Source organism: Lathamus discolor, chromosome 1, assembly GCF_037157495.1.
Source record: "Lathamus discolor isolate bLatDis1 chromosome 1, bLatDis1.hap1, whole genome shotgun sequence".
NCBI classification, from domain to species: domain Eukaryota; kingdom Metazoa; phylum Chordata; class Aves; order Psittaciformes; family Psittacidae; genus Lathamus; species Lathamus discolor.
Window position 1 is genome coordinate 78,567,263 of NC_088884.1, and position 20,171 is coordinate 78,587,433.

Consider the following 20,171-nt stretch of genomic DNA (forward strand, 5'->3'; position numbering starts at 1 on the left):
GAGTGTAATTTATTAGTGTCACTGCATTTAGGGAATGATATTTTGACTCAACTGAGAGTTTTTTTTACAACTGTATATTCCTTGCTGAGCTGTATTGTCTCTGACAGAAACATTTTCAATAGGCTATTTTTCACATCCTTTCTCTTCTTTCAATTCTAGAGGCTAAGACAATAGAACAACAAAGTGGCTACACATTTGACAACAAAGGACTGATCACAGCATTTAACTTTGCTGGAAGTACTACCGGTGGCAACTGAAGGATCAGCTGCAAAGGTCAATGGGAAGGGTCTCATCATTACATTTTCTTGAAATCATGGTGACTTCTGAGTGGTAGGGGAGGGTAATCTAATGCTGCTGAAGGTTTCCTGGAAAATAGCAGTGTGCTTCCCCCACCAGAATGCTCTTTCTAACCAGCTACTGTAATGTACAAATTCTTGTGGTGTTTTTATAATTTGATGGATGGAAAGGAAACATTTGTCCTCAAGGAAACCAAATGACTGGGAGGAGCCAGGCTGCATCTGATTTAGTTGCACTTCTCAGGTTTTTGCTGTGCAGAATTGATAGATTCATATGGATAACAGTGCCTTCTGTTGTACATGGATTGCCTGAACAAACGGATTTTGGAGTGCATTATGATTTTTTAAGTGTAAGGACATTTCTTGATACACTGTAAGCCTTGGTTCCATGTTTTCCAGTCACCTTCTTTTTACTACTTGGTTCTGTTCTTTGTGGGTTGCTGGATTCAGAATATTATCTCATCTTCCCTATTTGGTGCAGACCAAATGTGTAGAGGGAAGTGTCTGTTGGAGTTGCAAAGCATACACTGGTTATGTCAAAGGGTCTTAACAAAATTGCAGATTTTCCCTTGATGCAGTAGTTTTAAATTATTTCTCTTAGCCATGAAATCAACTTTCTTGAGTTATTATGGCATGCATGGCAGGTGGCTACCCTAAACCTACACTGATATTACCTCCTGCCTGGGCAAGTGGAGTGGCCCTCGCATGTAGATGTTCTACATGACAGCTTTTTATTTCCACTATTTTTGATTAATATTGAATTTTAATTGGGATTCTATAAACCTCTTTTCTGGTATTATTCATTCATTACCATTCCAGTGGTAGTACTGAGTAATGTGGTACAAAATATTTACAATATTTTATTTATCTTGATAGAAGAAAAATAGCTCCAAACTTATTTCTTCTTATACTTCTGTGATTGTATTTCTGGTCTGCATTCCAGTTGGCTTTTCTTGTTGCATGCTGAAATTCCATCATCTGCCAGATTTTTTCCTTAATTTTGAAGACTGGTTTCTCATAAATTGAAACACATCCAACAATTTTTTTGCGAATATGTTAATTTGAGAAACTGATGGCAGTACTAATTTGATTAGGTGCCCCTCCTTTAGACTTACTGGGATCGCAGTGGTGTTAGCCAAAATAAGTAGGGGTGCTTTAGAATGTGAAGTTTGGATTGGAGATAAAATGTTTAGACCAGATATTGTCTCTATATGTTAATTTCTTTATGATTTAGAAATCTTTACGAAACAATTTTAAGCACATACTGATAGTGTATTTCTTTACAGCAGTGCCCCAGCTGAAAAATCAAAGCCCTTCCCATACTCCATTGGATTTCCATTGACTGTAATGAATTACAGATTGCTAGCCCTGCCCTGTGCTGAAGGTTTCATTTCATGTACCTCAGAGTAATTATAATTCGGTCTGATAAATCTGAAGCACTCTATGCCTTGGCTTCTGGAAAAGGCCAGAGTGTCTCTGCCTGTTTCTTGCCCCATCCCTTGGGATTTTCTGAGCCTGGCAGCTGAGGGGCAGAAGGTTCCCTGCTGCTTTTGTTTTTCCTGCACCTTTATGTCAGACTCTCTCCAGTGCTGTTCTCTGCTGCTGGTTCTTTACCACCCTCCCCCCAGCAGCTGGAGGTTAAAGTTGGCCTGGTTCGTGTAGGTTTTTCACTGCTGCTACTCACTTAATGGCAACAGTGAAAATTTCTCACTTTTAGGTCTGTTGAACATATGGAAAACTGTGAGAATTCCAGGGTCTGTGTTTCCAAAAGGGAACAATACATAGAGCTGCATTGGGCAGGCTCTTCCAGCTCAAACAACAGAGGGCCAGGACATCCTTTATTTTGAACATCAGGCCATGAAAATTATAGGTCACTTTTGCTAATTTAGGCCCTGGGGGTGAATTGACTGAGACGGTAGGAAGACATTACATCCGGTTTGTTGGTGAGTTTCTCAGAAACCATAGAAGTTTTGAATTCCTTCATGAATTTAAGAAATGGTGGGGTTTTTTTTGGAAATGAAGGACATGGACATCTTCTCTCTTACCTGAAAACTGAAGTGAAGTATTAGTCAGGTAAACTGTTTAATCCCTTTATTATCTTATTTTTAAAAATGAGATTGTTGAGTTGGGTTTCTTTGAAAGACCATTTGCCTTCTCTATGCTGGCATGCAGAGTAGAAGAGGGATTTATTTTTCTTCTGCTAATGAGGTTGCTTGCACAGTCACAAGCTAATATTTAGGAGTTGATGTGTTCAAGGAAAAATCTGCTTTTGCATAGCATCTTTGTGTCACTCAGCTGAACTATGGCTGCTCCCTTGTTCTGCTTCTTGTATACTTTACAAATCAACTGCCAAGAAAATTTCACCCAGATGTTTCTTACAAGGGGTTTAATCAGCAGTGGGGAGTCGGGAATCTTTGTTGTCTCTTTTGCAGTGGGGGTCAGAGGTGTCTGAGGGGATGGTATGTAAAAAGGTTAAATGCCCTTCCCTTCCCAGGAGGTTCATGAGCAAATGTTTCTACTGGCAAAAGCAAATGTTAATTATTTTATTCCTTTTTTTTGAAAAGGGTTTTCATCCAAAAAGATTTATTGGGCTCTAGCCTCCACTTTAACATATGGTTCTCTTTTAACATGATAAATATCCATTTGTACATGATCATAAATAGGTAATGGGTTTGAGGGATTTCTTTCTGACCTGTGTCCAGCTTTGTACTACATTAAAGGGAGAGCTAACACAAATGCGCATTAGTGTCTCACTTTGAAGCCAAGGTAATAATGGAATATCAGGTACCAACATCAGCCAATCAAGCATGATGTATTTGCCATTGAAGTGCAGAGAATCATGAATGTATTGTAAAATAAATCAAAGGCTGATAAACAGTGACCTGTGTTGCCACATGTTCATCTTCCTAAAGTGTGAAGGTGACTTGTATGGGCACCATGGGGGCTTTACATAGGAAATAAGCATTCTGTAGGTTATAATCATAGCAAATGTTAACTTACATGATAAGCTGCTTTTTCAGATAAAATTAACTGATCCTGGGTATTGAATTGCATATGCTGTTTTGTCACTTTGAAAAGAAAATGAGATTCACCATATGTTTTGACTGTTACTTTTTACTCTCTCTTTCAAAGTTGAAGGTCTTGGTTTGCTTTCATTAAAATCAGAATCTTTGATCAAAATGGCCAAGTCCAGGAAAAGTGCAGAATATCAAGCTAAGGAAAGAGCTAAATCCCAAACCCCAACAATCCCCCAAAACCCACATGTGCACAGTCTGATTGAAATAAATGTGCTTTGGGAGTGTAAGTCAAAGTATGTAAGGAATGTTACACAAAATGATATTGAGAAATTCTTTGCTTTAGGGGGAAAGGCTGCCTGCCAGGGAAACATGAAATTGACTGCTTTAGGACATGCCCTTTGCCTGTGAAGTCCAGGCAGTTTGTGACTCTGGAGTCCATCATACATTGTAGAGGAGAGAAGGTAGGACAGTAGAGGATTTATTTATTTTTTTACTGTAAAGCAGGAGTCTGTCTTGAGACTTTGGTGAACACAGATGATTAACTGTCTTTTGTGTCCAGAATCCTTTTTTCTTCCCTCCTTTCTTTCTATTTGCCAACCAATGTGTTATCAGATATTTCAGGGGTTGTTGCAAATACCTGAAAAGTTAAAACTTTAACATTTTCTTTAAAATCCTATGGTTCTTGAAGCAATGCAACCTGTCCATTGCATTTCTGTCTGTAGAATAAAGTCTGTCTTTTGACATATGCAGATGTCACAGAACTACAAAACCCCTTCACTTGTGCCTGTGGTTTGATGAGTGTTTCTGTGTTTTACTTCATGAGGATATGGGTACTTGTATGGGTACTTCGAAATCCCCACAGCTTGTACTGAAATTTACTCAAAGGACAGGCAAAACTGCAGTATGTAATGGAGTACCCACTTCTAGTTCTGAAATGCCCTTGTCAGTCTTCTGATGATGTTTGGCAGGCTGGTGGTCGGTTCTTCAAGGATCTCCATCTCTGAGGACATTCTTGAAGTCCAAGAGACTCTGAATCTTTGCATGTGAACAGAGAATCTGTATTTCCCTGGTCACAGGGAAGCATACAGCAGGCGTGGCTATCAGCTTCTTGATCTTACGAATGAAAATAGCTCTCTTTTCTGTCGGATGTCAAATTTTACCCTAAACAGATGGCATACAGAAGATGTGGATGTTCTTAGTGTGTTAAAGGAAGCCAGATACTCTTCCAGGTACCAGAAAGTCTTAGCATAAAACCATATCATAAAGGATATGTGAGAGGGTATGTGAACAGTTAGTTTAAGCTGCTTGCTTTTGACACCTTTTCCACAGCTACTATTTTTGTAAAACAAAACAACAAGAACCAGTATAAAACAAGAAAGAACTAAAGCAGTGCTTGTGCACTAGACAGGTAGAAACTTCCCTGGCCTGTGGATCTAATCCCAATACTCACTGCAAGTGCACCCACATGCTTTTAAAATAGAACATGCAACAAGTGTATGGATATCAGTACCCTGAATCTGACAGCCACTGATGAGAAGTAATGACTTAATGTGAGTTTTTACTGGCAGAAAACATATGCATCCCTTTATGCCTTCCATGATGGGGCCACAGCGCTGGTGGATAAGGGAAGAGTGACTGATGTCATCTACCTGGACTTTTGCAAGGCATTTGACACTGTCCTGCACAACATCCTTGTCTCCGAGTTAAAAAGGCATAGGTTTGATGGATGGACCACTCAGTGCATAAGGAATGGGCTGGATGGTTGTGCTCAAAGAGTTGGGGTCAATGGCTGTATGTCCAGCTGGAAATCAGTGACAAGTAGTTGCCCTCAGGGGTCAGTTTCGGAACTGATCCTTTTCTTGGCAGCATGGACAGCTGGATTGTGTGCACCCTCAGCACATTTGCTGACAACACCAAGCTGTGTGGTGTGGTTGACACACTGGAGGGAAGGGATGCCATCCTGAGGGACGTTGACATGCTTGAGAGGTGGGCTGTTACAACCTTATGAAATTCAGCAGGGCCAAGTGCAGGGTCCTGCACCTGGGCTGGGGCAATCCCAAGCACAACTATGAGTTAGGCAGAGAATGGACTGCAAGCAGCCCTGAGGAGAAGGACCTGGGGAGTTGGGTGACAAGAAACTGAACATGACCCAGCAGTGTGCGCTCGCAGCCCAGAAAGCCAACTGTATCCTGGGCTGCATCAAAAGGAGCGTGACCAGCAGGTCGAAGGAGGTGATCCTGCCCCTCTACTCTGCTCTCATGAGACCCCGCCTGCAGTACTACGTTCAGCTCTGGGGCTTCCAACAGAAGAAGGATGTGGACTTGTTGGAGTGAGGCCAAAAGGTGCTCAGAGGGCTGGAACACCTCTCCTATGAAGAGATGCCGAGAGAGTTGTTCAGCCTGGAGAAGAGAAGGCTCCAGGAAGGCCTAATAACTGTTTTTCAATACCTAAAGATGGCTTACAAGCAAAATGGAGAAGGATGTTTTACAAGGGCATGTCATGACAGGACAAGGAGGAATGACTTTAAACTGGCAGAGGGGAGATTTAGACTGGATATTAGGAAAAAATTCTTCACTATGAGGGTGGTGAGGCACTGGCACAGGTTGCCCAGAGAAGCTGTGGCGGCCCTATCCCTGGCAGTGCTCAAGGCCAGGTTGGAGGGGACTTTGAGCAACCTGGTGTAGTGGAAGGTGCACCTGCCCATGACACGGGCAGGGTTGGAACTAGATGAGCTTTAAGGTGCCTTCCAAACCAAACCATTCTATGATTCTATGATACTAAAGGGCTACCTAAAACGCTCTGTCTAGGGAGCTAACTGATGAACTGTTTCCTGACTAGTTTTGTGGAACAGCAGTTCAGAGAGAATCTGCAGGCATATGTAATTGTAATGAATAGGGAAAGCATCCAGTTTCATTGAGGTGTGATGTATTTGATAAGATCTCAGATTTGCAGTGTTCCTGATGTTGCTTGGATCTTCTACAGGAGCATCCAAGAACTTTGTCCCATGCCTTTCTCCAGGAAAAGAATGTAACTGGGCAGCCCCAGATTTGATGGGATGCTTTGAACTTGGGGTCAGAAAGCAATTCTTGTTACAAGTGGGTAGTTTTCCATATCAGAGAAATGAGGTGAAAATGGTATATTAATGCAAGGATTCTCTTTATAGTCTGTATAGAGGTTCACAATTTTAAGTGCTTGGCTATGCACATGGTGGGGTAAGAGTTGAACTTTCAGAGGCATCAATTTCTCCAGCATTTATACAACAGTGTCAGTTCCAGGATTCACCCGAGGTGAATGGGAAGTGCTGGTCAGGGGCTGCCTGCTGGACCATCTGGGATTATGTTAGATGAAGTGAAAGGATAGTTTGAAGCTGTTGAGCAACAAAAATGAGTGTTTTCTTGAAATGAGATTTTAATGTTATGTTCAGGTATGTTTTAATTTTTGAGTTTCTTGCCCTCACTCAAAATATGAGATCACTACATGACATGGAGGCCTATTGACTTTTCACAGGACCACTTACTGTTGGAGGGGTTAATCCAAGAATTGTTCCTCATTTTTAGGCATTTTCAACGCGTTTGTTAGTGAAGTTACACATACCCCTCTTTCAATACTTTCCATGCACAGAGAACTTGGAAATGAACTTAACAAAAGGAAAAAGAGCAGTGCTTTGAAAGAGAAGACTCTGCGTAAGGTGGTTATTTTTAGAAAACAGAACAACTATGACCTCTGAAGGAAATATGAAACAAATATTTATACAAAAGTGCATGAGGTAAAGAAAGAATTTAAGACAATATAAGCAGGACTCTGTTCTTTGATCATAGCTGTAATGATTGTTTTTTATCATTGATAAACTGTGTGAAAATTGCTTTGGATTGCATGTGCTGTTGGTAGTATGCTTGACATCACCTGCAGTGGTTTTGGGCTCAGAAGGACACCAAAGAGGCCATGCAGATTTCTTTTGGTATTAAAAGCAAAAGTAGGAGGCCATGCCTGCAGTGAGGTAGACCACTATGTGCTACATTAGCAGATTGAATTGCAGGTTCATCACCTTTGTAAGAAGCCTGAAATACTAAACTATGGGTTGGCTTTGAGGGCAGGAATTGACGAACGCAAAAGTTGCATCGATGACAAGAAGAACCTCTTCCTAGCTTAAAGAATTCTGGACAGTGTTCTCTGAAGCTGTGCTGAATTTGCTTTAAAAATAGTAATAAATCTTACTGCTTAGGTCGAATGTTACATCTGCTGTGCATTTCTATGGGAGGAATAATATTTCTTAAAAAAATGTAACATGCCACCTACCAAGGACCCTGATCTCATTTTACAGCCTCTCTTCATGCAGCCATAAAACTGACTTGCAAGAACACCTCAGAATTCATTTTAAACAAATGTGTGTTAACAGTCTAGAGTTGATATGTGGGTTTGTGTAGCAGTGTCTGTTTGATAATCTCAGATTTGTGAAGGTAAATGTTCACATGCACACTTTGCCTGCAAAAGAGCGCAACTGTTGTTTAATGGAGATGATATCATTACAGATCAGCCAAATACAATTCTTAAATTATCAAACTAGTGATGACAGTGCTGAGGGAGGGGATTGCACCAGAGCTTGGGCCAGTCTTCGTGCATGGGAACCCTGATGAAACTGCAAGCCCGGTATTTGTATCAGTGGAGTATTTTCCTGACAGTGAGTTGCTGAAGTAGCCTGTTTGCTAACAGGCACAACTTCCTTGGGTGAGGCACTGGCACAGGTTGCCCAAAGAAGCTGTGAATGCTCCCTTCCTGAAAGTGTTCAAGGCCAGGCTGGATGGGGCCTTGAGCAGCCTGGTCTAATGGACAGGTGTCTCTGCCTGTAGCAGGGCATTGGAACTGGATGATCTTAAGGTCCCTTCCACCCAAACCATTTTATGATTCTAAATTGTACTGATTGATAATGCTTACCCTTTTCTGTATGGGGCACTTCGGTGCCACAGTATCTCCCAGAGCAGTGGTTAGTGGCCGATATTTATAACTGGGGAGGTTGAGTTAATATAGTTTGCTCAAAGCTGTAGCAGTGTGTTGCAGCTGGCATGAGAAATTAAAATCCTATCTCTGTAGAAGTGTCTGGGAGTTTTGCCATTCGTTTTAACGGAGCCAGGATTTTGCCCAAGTAATTTGCTAGGTCCTAATGTTTGGATCACTGCTAATACCTTTCCGAAAAGCTCTGTCAGAATATAATTTATGAAAATGCTTAGTAACAGTGAGTTCCTCTATTGACCTGCAATTCTAATCTGTCTAGCAGTGACATTCTTTAGTTATATCTTTTGTGGGTTGCTCGGTATGACGAGCTGTCATGTAGAAAAATGGTTCTTGCCTAGCTGATGAATGACATCCTGACTGTTAATTCCTCTTGAGGCTTTAAAGTGAACCTGTTGACATGGGAGCAGAACTCTATGTGACCTGTGGTATCATCTGTACCATGTATCAGAGTGTTGTGAAGCTTGTAGCCTGTCTGCAGGTATTAACAAACATGCTGATGTGGTTGTGAAACCGTATGTTGTGATTGTAAATGTTCAAGGCCAGGTTGGACAGGGCTTTGAGCAACCTGATCTAGTGGAAGGTATCCTTGCCCCTGGCAGGGGGTTGGAACTCAATGAGCTTTAAGGTCCCTTCCAGACAAAACCATTCTGTGATTCTATGATTGTCGCTTTTAATGGGTTCTATAGGAGTATTTTTTACCGAAGTAAATACATGGCTCCTATGCCGCCTCCTGCCCTCTTGACAGAACATTGATCTTTTACCTAGAATCACATTCTTAAGCTGAATTCGAACTCCAGATCTCTTAAAATGGTCTTTTCTCTTGGTTGGTCCCCAGCAAAGGAGAAAGATGATTGGTGTTTGCTTCGTCTTATTATCAGAGATGTTAAATGAATAATTTAAATACTGTATTTACCTGTTTGATTAAGTTACTGGGACTTCACCAATCTCATGCAGTATCCTACTGGTTTTCTGGCAAACTCAAGCTACATGGATTTGTGTGCACATCAGGAATACTCTCCATAGTCATCTTAATGAGATTCAGAGTAAAAGAGGGAGAGAGTCTGGAAAGGTCATATCAGCATATAAATAATGGATGTTTTCCTTTTTTATTAAAGATACTGGCCTTCTGTCTCTTGCACCTTGTAGAGCAGATCACGCAGTGTCTGTATGGAGAAAGCATAACCTGTGTTTCCTTTTCCTCCTGCAATGAGTATCTTTCTGGAGGATACAGGGGGTTAAACAAAACTGCAACAAGAGAAATTGGAGAACGCCAAAAGCATCTGAACGTGCACTGAACAGAACTAGCTATCACCATCCATTTCTATGTATAGACCACTCAGAAATGTGTCGACATCAAGTGAGATTAAACAGATGCAAGGAATCTAGTTTTCCTCAGTACAACAAGGTTCATAGTTGTTGAATTCTGCCAAACAAGAATTAACTCAGGGTAAACAGCATGATTAGCTACGTTTGTATTATTGTTTTGAAGAAAGACTGACAAGGATCTGTCTGCATCACTGTGGAGATAAAAAACACCACCAGCAACAGCATGGCCAAGCGTCTCCCAAGCATTGTTTTCGCTGGAAGAGCAATCATGGAAATTCTCAAAGGCAGAGTTAGTACTCCTGGTGCTCTGTTACAGAATATTTATCCTTTTTGTACTGTTAATCAAAAGGTTTACTGATCTCATGAAGATAAGGTAAGTAGGTTGCTAATACTTTCCCACTGTGCTCCTCAGTTCTTTTGGTTGCTTCTTCCTAACTGCTGCAAAAGCATATTTGATTGTTTAATGGGATTTGCTATGACTTAGTGATTGATATTCTTCTAATAAAACACACATACTGAAAAACCGCTGCCACTGTGTGGCTGAAGTAGCGGCTCTTTGTGGTTGCAAATCATTCCAGGCTGCCTGTGACACAAGTAAGGGTGGTAGAGAGTGCTTATGTTCGTCTTTGTTATGATCAGGCTTTGTTAGCCTCCTCTTTGCTGTCTGTTCTATAGCTTTAGGATGCAGTGGTCTTCCAAGGCATCAGGATATTACCGTAGATCTTCAGCTTCTGCTTTTTGTGAAAAAGGATTCTCACTTAATCATGATGCTGGATTTCTGTGTCTCCCAGTCACCTCTTCAGGGCTGTGATCTGCTGAATTAAGAACAACTGTGGAGTAATCCAAATTTTTCTGGCAATACGTATTCCTGCAAAGCATGGATTATTAATCATGAGATTTTCTTACTACTCTGTTTCTTTCTTTAGATACAGTACTGTGTAAAGTGTTTTCAAATAGATTTTGAGCAAGTTTTTCAGTGTTTCAGGGCCCAAATTCTGATTGAATGGAATTCTGTCACTGCAGCAGGTTGGGGAAGATGCAGGAAATGTGGCAAACAAATCAAAGGTTAACTATGAGAAGAAAAAGATAGCATTGCTTTGTTTATAAACTGTAAATACTCAGTTTTATAGCTTCATGTTCTTGCTCTGTTCCTGATTTTAGGGTAGGGGGGAAGATTTAATTGTCTTTTACTTTTCATTTGGGTATGGAGTTGATTTCGACTGTTAACTCCAGATTTTACTTTGTGACAATACTGCTGCAGGAAAAAAAGCACTGGCTACTTAATGCCAAAGAACATGTACTAGTTTGTTTTGTTGCAGTCTTTGTGGCTTCCATCCAAGGTCACTTCTGGTACAGAGCACCTGAGTCCAAGATTCATTTTGCTGCAGGAGGTTGCCTAACAGGACACTAACAGTTCATAATGTAATGAATTTCCAAAGCAGTATTAAAGCACTGGGAAGCATTGCATCATTTCCTGTATGCTTTCTGCTTCACCATGTAGTTTTACACAATAGTATTTTTTTACTGTTTTTCATAATATCCCTGCTTTGGTTGAAGAAAAATAGGGGGGAAAAGATGACCAACTGTGGGTATGATTAAAGACACACAGGTGAGCACTGTTACAGGTAGTGCTAATGAGGACATAAGGGAAAAAATAAGCACACCATCTGGTTTTAGGTACCTAATTTAAGTTAGGAGGCTTATCTTGTTAGGCTTTTGTAGGAGAGTGGGGGATAGGCAGAGTTGTGCTCCTAAGCCATCAGATGCTCTAAATTACCCCCTGGCAAGCCTGCTTCCTTCTCTTCTTGCAGAGCTGGCTCAGGGAGATGAACCATCCAGGTTGGGTGGGTAATTCAGCTAACGTGAGTATGCCCGCCTGGTGGGTTTGTTTGGAGGGGAAAGAGAAGCACTCAGGAAGATTATAACACTCAGTAATCGGAAAATAAAAGTCTCTGCTTCTTGTTTGCTGATTGTGTGTAAGTGTATAGTCTGTTTTGCTGATGCTTGTGCAAGAGACAGATTCTGAAATGTAATTTGATGCATAGGCTTTGTCTTGTTACAGTAAATTAGCCTTTCCTTGCCTGGGAGCTGGGCTATAGCTCTTCCTGTTTTAGAGTGTTACGTTGCCTTGATTGCACCATGTATTGTGAAATTTTTGGTGCTTTTTATTTTTGCCTTTTCCTGTGGATGCTCTAACACAAGTAAATGGTACTACAGCATTCAGGAAACTTGTCAGGCTGCATTCAGGTCAGCAGTTCATCAGTGAGTGCTATGAAAGATAATCTATGAATGTCAAAGTTGCAGGACCTTGAAAAAAGGCAGTCAGCAGGAACAGCTTGAAAGTCTGCTGAACAGAAACACCTAAAGGTAGGTAAGGTAGTGATTATGGATTACTGAATGTGTCAAGCCCCTGGTTGTGTGTCCAGATTCTGGTCTTTGCGGTGACCATTAGCCTACCCTTTAACATTAGGAGAAAACCCTAAAGAAGGGAAACATACAGCCTGTGGTTGGGAGTATGTTACAGATAGCTGGATTTTCTATCAATTTCTGTTATTGCCCCTGCTTGAGAACTTAGAATCACTACATAGTTCAGGTTAGAAAGGGGCTTAGGAGGTTTCTGGTCAACCTGCTGCCCAAAGCAGGGTCAGCTTGGAGACAGAGAATATTGCTTGGGATTTTATTGAGTCAGTCTTGCTGCTCTTCCTGTAGGATGGACAGGGGGAATTGAGCATTGGCAGTGATGAAATAGCTTGGCTGGGCTATGTGAGCAGAGATGATTAGGAGGGCAGGTGTTTGACTTGTTCAAAATGTAATAATTGCAATAATCTTGAATGAAGTGGCTCTGTTTCAGACAGTTAGAGGATAATTAGACTTTGCATTTGAAAGGACATGATCAGAAAATGCAATAAGCATTAGGCATGAGTCTCACCACCATGCAATTTCTAGCTCTGGAAACTACAGCTTGAAGTAGCATTAGCTTCAATTGCTAGGGTATGTCACTTCCTCAGAGCAGTCCAGAAGTTGAAGCATGAACTAAAAAGTTGTGTGGGAGGGGAAGGTATGAAAAGGTATAAACTCTACTGCATGAACTATAGATGTGTAGGAGAGGGAGATATAAAAGGAGAACCTACATAAGAAATCAGCGTCTGCTTGGATTGCAGAGTGTCAGCAGGTGTCTGGTAGGTTCTGCTTGCTGAAGGAAGCAGGTGGCTTATTATTCACAAGAGAAGAAGGAGCATCTCACTGACAAAGGATCTAAGCATGGTAGAGCCAGATGAATGGAGGGATCTCTGGAGGTCTCAAGGAGATGAGTTGTGACCCCCATGTTCTTAACCTTTTCCAAGATGACAAAGCATATTGCTGAAGTAGAAAAGGCTGGACAGGGAAATACTGTCTTTTAAAGGCTGAGAAAGGCACCTGCAGTCATTTACTTTGTGTTACTGCAGGGGAAGGTAGAGGCACATCCCTACCCTGCCAACTGTTTGCTCAGCCCTAGTACAGAGATGCACATCCAGCACACCTGTGCCATTCAGTGTCAAGCTTTGCTGCCAAATTTCAACCTCTTTGCAATGATTCACTGATGGGATGTGCAGGTGTGTTGCCTCTTCATGGGTGCCTTGGAAAGCCAGATGGGGGAGACCAAGCTGTATGAAGGTCTAGATAAAAATGTGGCAGTGAAGAAGAGGGGGCATGCAGGTACGCACAAGCTTAGAGAGAAGACAGAGTTACTAATACAACTACAAAGCCCATGCTTTCTCCTTCATAGCAATTTAGAACACATTTGTAACTCTTTCCTGTATTTCTACTCTCATTTGCAGGGCAAATGTTTTTCCTCTGGTACCAAGCCCAGGTGCCTGCCACAGAGCCAAAGCCTGCCATGTTCAGGTACAGCCATGAAACACCCAAGCTCAGCAGTTGCTCCAGCAGCCCCTCTTCCTCCAGCTTCTTCTCCAGAGGACACTGCTGTGCCAGTGTTCAGTTCATCCTGTCAGCTATGTGGCAAGGAGGGAGGATGGCCCAGCAAATCGGGGTGACATTGTGAAGGGGGCACTGGCTTCCCCTCCTGCTTCTGCTTGGGCAGGCTCCTTCAGCTGAGCAGGGATCACAGATTTGCTGTTGGCTTTCTGCTTGGTCATGAAAAGATTGGCTGCTCTATAATCTTTCTGTCTGTAATCTCTCTCTGTCATTTCTCACATACTGTGACTTCGGAGCCCACTGGAACCCAGAGATTTTCACCCTTGCAGATAGCTGAATATCTCCAACAAGGACTACCTTTCCTGTTTCCTTGCAGAGAGCTGCTGTTGCTGAAATAACTGCCTGCTGATCTGAACACAGTGGGGAGTTCTCAGGAAGATCATACTGCTGAAAATGGCTGTGCTACACCAAACCAAGGAGCACCTCAGCTCATTAGTTGAGAGTTGCAAAACCTGAGTCCTTAAAACCCTGACTGAACTGATACAGCTGAGCTTCTGTATGCTCTTGATTACAATACTTGATTGCCTAAACTGCTTACAGTAGCTAAAAATATCTGATGTATTCCAACTATCAGTGACACATGCAGCACATAATACTGGATGCCACCCACTGGCTTGAAATGTTTTTTCACCGTGTGCCTGACTTGCTACAGGAGCCAGAAGGCAGGAAGAGAGACAGTTGGGGTGACATTGAAAGAGGCTCCCTTATTACTTATCTAACTTGGCTCAGTTTGTGGTTCAGAGTTTTATAGTACTAAAAGCTCTTTGCAAAGTGTGATTATTTAAATTGGTGCAGTCTCTCTGATGACGTTGGAGAGCTGCTTCTAGTCCAGCATTTCTCAGGCAAGCTGATAGCAAAAAGCATTCCTATAGGTTTTACATACTTCTGACACTGTGGTTCGGTCTACTGCAACCTTTGGGTCCATGAGAAGATCATGTTGGGCTCAGCTGTACCATTCTATGGGTGACTAACGCTTAAAAACCTAACATTTTGAGAATAAAGATAGATCTGTTTTTCACTTTGGGTTCCTTCTGACAGAGTATGCATGCCAGTCAGACTCAAGGAAGAAGAGATCTCAACACCCACCATCACCTTGATTCCCTAGGCCAACTGAGGATCCAAGGAAGGAGTGTTTGAGAGAAGATCCTGTATCTCTACATATGTTTTCTGATGCTGTAACCTCTACCAAGCATCCCTTTTGGCAGTTTTCTGAAAAGCCCTTGTTAGCAGGGTACCTTTTCTTCCTCCTCCTACCTTTGTCTTGCATTTGGCTCTGTTTCTGTTTAATTCAGGGAATGGCAGAATGCCTTTGTTCAGCATGACAGTCCTTGGTTATAAGAGTCACAAAGCTGATGCACAAGAGCTTTACTTCTGTGCCTGTTGTTCCCTTCACTTGCAGGAAGCGTGTGAAGTTTCATCTACAACAGTCTTGCTTTTAGCACAGGGCTCATTCTCAGGATTATTGTTAGCATGGGACATTTTAACGTTATGTATGAGAATTCATATGATTCTAGAAACCTCTGCTGCTTTTCTCCCACGTGTTCAAATAATGGCTGTACAAAGGAAACCGCTCATCTTGCCTGCGCCAAGCAAGAACATTTCTGCAATTGATGTACCATCACCCAGTCTTTGCCTGCAGGACTATGTTCTGCACAGGAAGAGTCAACTGTAGAGGGAAATCTCCAGGAGTGGAGTACAACCGTTTATAAACCTCCTGCAACAAAAAGCATCAAGTGTTTGCCATTACAAGTCGTGCCTGGGGACTTCCGTCATGCATGGTTTTTCATCCCATGATCTTCAAGAATGACGTACATGTAACTTTTAAATCTTTTAACAGTGTGCACATTAGGAAGATTAGGTCAGGCAGAGCTCAGCTAGCCATCAAGATGATTTTCATGCTTTGTCACCAACTATTTGGTATTCCCAGAAGGCTAAATTTGTTGGTAAGGTTTGATTGCACAAGGTGACAGGCACAGGCATAGCTTCCCTCATCTTTGCAGTATTTGAAGCTTAAATGGTGGTTGCAGAAAGATTCCAGATATCTTCAGAGACCAAAATGTTTAAATCCAGGTGAGAAACACTTCTGTCAGACCAACATATTGTGCCAAGTAGAAGAGAGCTTCGTTAAAGCAGAGCCATGTCTGTTAGGTCCCTGTTCTGTAATACAAGTTTTCTGACCTGTTTATTTATATGGGGATTTTAGAGGGAGACATGGAGCACCCCCAATTGCTCTATGAACTATCTCAGCATACCACTGCTTTTCCAGAGATACACACCTCCTAGTTTCCCTGGTCTCTGTTGTGACTAGATCGATCCCAGGGGAAATACTGTATGCACTTTTTAGTCCCTGCAAAGCAGGAAAATGCCAGTTTTACATTAGCAAGGGAATAAGAGTTTGATAGAGCCCTCTCTCTGCTCCACTGTGATATGTTAGGCAGTAAATTTACTAATGGCTTCTGCTACCCACCATATGACTGTGTGGCAAATATGGTTTGGGAGCACAAGTCTAGGTAATATGTGTCTGTGATTAAAGAGGCAACAGATTAGCTATGGCAGTGTGTTTGTAATGGTTTAACCCCAGCCAACAGCTAAGCCCCACAGAGCTGCTCTTTCACACTCTCAGTGATGGGGGAGAGAATCAGAATAAAAGTGAGAAGATTCATGGCTTGAGATAAAGCGAGTTTAACAAATAAAGTAAAAGCCACATGTGCAAGCAAAGCGAAACTCATTCACCACTTCCCATTGACAGGCAGCTGTTCAGCCATCTTTGGGGAAAGCAAAGATGCTTTCCCGAAGCTTTACATCACATGTAATGGAAGACAAACACCGTTACTCCAAATGTGTTCCCCCCCCCCCCCCTTTCTTCCCCCAGCTTTATGTGCTGAGCGTGATGCCATATGGTCTGGTATATCCCTGTGGTTAGCTGGGGGTAGCCTGCCCTGGCTGTGTCCCTTCCCAACCCCTTGTGCACCCCTAGTCTGCTTGCTGGTGGGGTGGGGTGAGAGGCGGAAAAGGCCTTGACTCTGTAAGCACTACTTAGCAATAACTAAAGCATCCCTAGGTTATCAACACTGTTTTCAACATAGATCCAAAACATAGCCCCATGTGAGCTACTATGAAGAAAAGCAATTCTACCCTAGCCAAAACCAGTGCAGCATTTCATCCTAATGAACAAGAGCAAGGCCTGACCTAGCTGACCTAGTTGGCCCTGCTTTGAGCAGAACACTGGACTAGATGGCCTGCGGAGGTCTCTTTTGGTCTAAATTATTCCATGATTCCAATACAGCTGCCTGAGCATATAGCCAGGATCAAGGGCTCTTTATGCAGCTGGTGCTGGATCCATTGCTGCTGCAGCTGCTCTTGGACAGACATTTGTCTCCAAGTGCTGTCTCCATTTCTCCTAATGAGTGTGGAGGCACTCAATAGGTAGTTTCTGGGACTGTGGTGTGGCCAATTGTCCAGTCTGAACACTCCAGCACAGGGCAGTTCTAACATAGAATCATAGGATGGTTAGGGTTGGAAAGGACCTTGCCTCTGCCTCCCTCAGTTCCCTGCCTGCCACCATGGAGGTGGTCGTATTAATACCTTTCTGTAGTACCTGCACCAAAGAAAAATCCCTGCATCCAGAGAGAGCCCCTTTGGGCAGGTCTGGTGCTTTGTGAAAGGCTCAGAGCTCTCCAGATGTGAAAACATAAGGCCACCTGCCACCCCACCTGGTGATCCATTGCTTTTCATGGTGAGTGGGTCATTCTCTGTGTTCCTCACAGTGCTGCTGATTGCACAAGCCAGCACCAATTTATTCTGTGGGCAGTCCTGCATCTCTGCTGGAATGTGTGCCCCTTTCCACTGCTCCCAAACGCGATAAATCACACCAGACTTTAACCTTTATCTTCTACAAATTGTGTTTTTCAGTGCTGTGCCATGAAACCTCCCCATAAACAAGTGGGAACTGAAAGAACTGGAGCTCCTTGGAGTTAAACATAACCAAGTCCGAGCCCAAGTAGTGACATTTGTAGAGGCAGGTGGCTTGTTGAATAGTATGCTCAACTGCAAGCCATGACACTAAATGTCAGCCTGGGAATGCCGTAAATCCCATCTAAAAGCGTTCAGGTTGTTTTATGTTTCAACACACTAGCCCCAAACTCCACACATAAGAAAAGAATAAACAGTGTGGGTGGCATAACCGTTACTTTTTTACATCCCAAACATACGCTTTCAGCAATCAGGACCTCACAAATTTTCCCTCAGTGCTTGTCAGCGTTGCTTTAGTTTCCAACCAGGGGCTTTGAACTCTGCTGGCCCTTCTCCAGAGCTATGATCTTGTTTTATGATCAGCGCTGGGGGACTAGTAAAAATGCTCCTGAGAAAAAAGCACAGCTCCTATGGGTGAAAGAGAACTTCACAGGTAAGGCTAAGACTTGTTCATATTTTAAATGGCCCTTCCTTTACCAAGCACCCGCTGCTTTGTACTCCCATCCGCACCTGAAGCTCGGTCCTTTTAGGTTTAGCCTTTTGCAGTCCCTGCTTGTCCCGTACTCATTTCCTCTACAAGTTTCCCACCTGGCACTGAAAATCCTGCTCACCTCCTCAGCAGGATCGGTGTGAACAGCACCACCAGATCCTGGGGCTGTTCATTTCTGCTGCCCGTTCTGACCTGCGGATGAGGCTCGGCAAAGCCTGGGACTGTAGCTGCTGGAGACAGGCTGCTGCAGGGCTTGCATGTGTGGGAGTTCTCAAGGAAATGGGTTTGAATCTACTTGGATTTCATGCGATTTCTTGTCTGCCACATTTCTACCTTTGTTGTGTTGTTGGTTGGTTGGGTTTTTTAGCCTCCTTGGCACTGCCCGGGAGTCAAAGCCTTTTGATTAGTGTGTTCTGTAGGTCCTCTGCGCTGGCTCCAAAGATACCTCCTACAGTGCGACTTCTGCTTTCTTCTGTTCAGGCCCTTGTCACTGTTCTCACAGCAGGATCCCCAAGCACAGTGCTGCTCAGAAGTCACCTGAGGAGCTGGAATGGCAATATCCCACATGAGCTGATTTAGTGCTTTGGACTGGGATGTGAGTGCCAGCCTGTGAACATCTGCTGCCCGTGTGGACTCTCATGCTTAGGCAACACGTGGTGGGGATGGTGCTGCAGGGCTCACCGATAGCTGGTTACTCTCCTCCTAGCCAAATGCAGCTTGGACTGGGGAAGCTTCTGTTTGCTTCTTTGGGCTTATAGGAAATGGCTTTCCCTTGCTGAAACTTAACAAATGTGGCACTTATTTGGGATGTCTCTGGTGACTGAAAAGTGGGGGGAAATTTAAGGTTGGTTGCACAACCTTAAGCAGACTCCTGAAATCTTTTTTCCTCCTTTTGCTGAAAGATTTCACTTTGATGAGTCTAACCTTTAACTATAGCAGGCCCACCACAGGGATGAATGTCACCTTTATAGGGGAAGAAAAATTACAGGAAGAATTATGTAGTGCTGCAGCTTTTCAGGGTAGTAAATTTAAGGTACTGAATGTACACCATTTTAAGTCTTCAAAATGATCTGAAATCACCTCTGAAGCCCAAACTTTGCTTACTTTTCAAGTGCAAAGACTAACCTTTTGTGAAATCTTCGTATTTATTAAACAGTTGCAATTTGGCAGAAGTATAGGGAGGAGAGAAGGAAATGGTCTGGAAAGATGATCAGGATTTAAGAAGCTGTGCTCAAACAAAGCAGCCTCATTCGTTTATTTCTATTTATGTAGCCTGTCTTTCAGAGAGCATTTTTGGCTATCAAAACACATTCACTTAGATGTTTCTTTTATGTAACTAAGACCTTGTCAGTCAGTTCCTGGCTTGTAACTGCTTGATTCTGCAACCTTAATATTCTCTTAACATTGGTTTGTATATAATTTCCCATATTTGGTCTTAGGGAGCAAATGGAAAAACCTCAGCTTTCTCACCATATGGAACCATATGTAACTGCACAGGGGTCAGCAAGATGGCTGAGCTATTCAGACTGAGATTTAGCAGAAACCTCTGCTTGAGTTAAGAGTGTGCAGCGAGAGCACTGAAGAGCTATTTGCTCTGGCAGGGTGGTCTGCAGTCCATGACTGTCAGTGGCTGCAGCGAGTAGCCAGCATCTAGTCTGTCAGAGTTGTGTTAGACGTCAAAATGAATGTACGTTAAAGGTGGAATGCTCTAATTGAATACCAGTGGGTGAGCCGTGGGTTTACTGTGAACCACTGGGCTGCAGGGTTTGGTCTGTATGGCCACCTGCTAGAAGAAGGTGAGCCAGCTTCTTTGCTTGGGAGTTCTTCAGATTCTGGAAGAGCTTGGGGTTGATTTGAGATGCTGCGGAAGAGTGCATCCAGAGACATCCTTCCTGTCTCAGCTCCTGTTTCTCACCCTGTGCTTGTGAAGGGGGTCGCTTCCTTCCACCTGCACAATCTGGGTGTTGCCACCCAGAGTGAGATGCCCGAGGAGAGGCTGGTCCTTGGCCCTGCTTTAAATCAGTGGTGGAGTGCTGGACATTTTAACTCCAGAGGCCGCATCCATCCTAAATCTGTCTGTTTCTG

General features: G+C 42.9%; 1 protein-coding gene across 4 annotated transcripts in view; it reads left to right on the forward strand.

Annotated features, from left to right (window-relative positions):
• The window catches only part of IPO8 (importin 8), an 87,085-nt gene that overhangs the window by 46,572 nt on the left and 20,342 nt on the right, over nt 1-20,171 (forward strand). Inside the window, exons 25-27 of one of the 4 annotated variants that reach the window (XM_065682046.1) lie at nt 160-273; nt 13,468-13,534; nt 13,941-16,174. In XM_065682046.1, coding sequence (XP_065538118.1) covers nt 160-257 — 98 coding nt within the window. In that variant the 3' untranslated portion in view covers nt 258-273; nt 13,468-13,534; nt 13,941-16,174. Of the gene's footprint in view, nt 1-159; nt 4,083-13,467; nt 16,175-20,171 lie in introns of those variants that run through there. The other 3 variants (XM_065682036.1, XM_065682054.1, XM_065682064.1) reach the window with 3 other exon arrangements.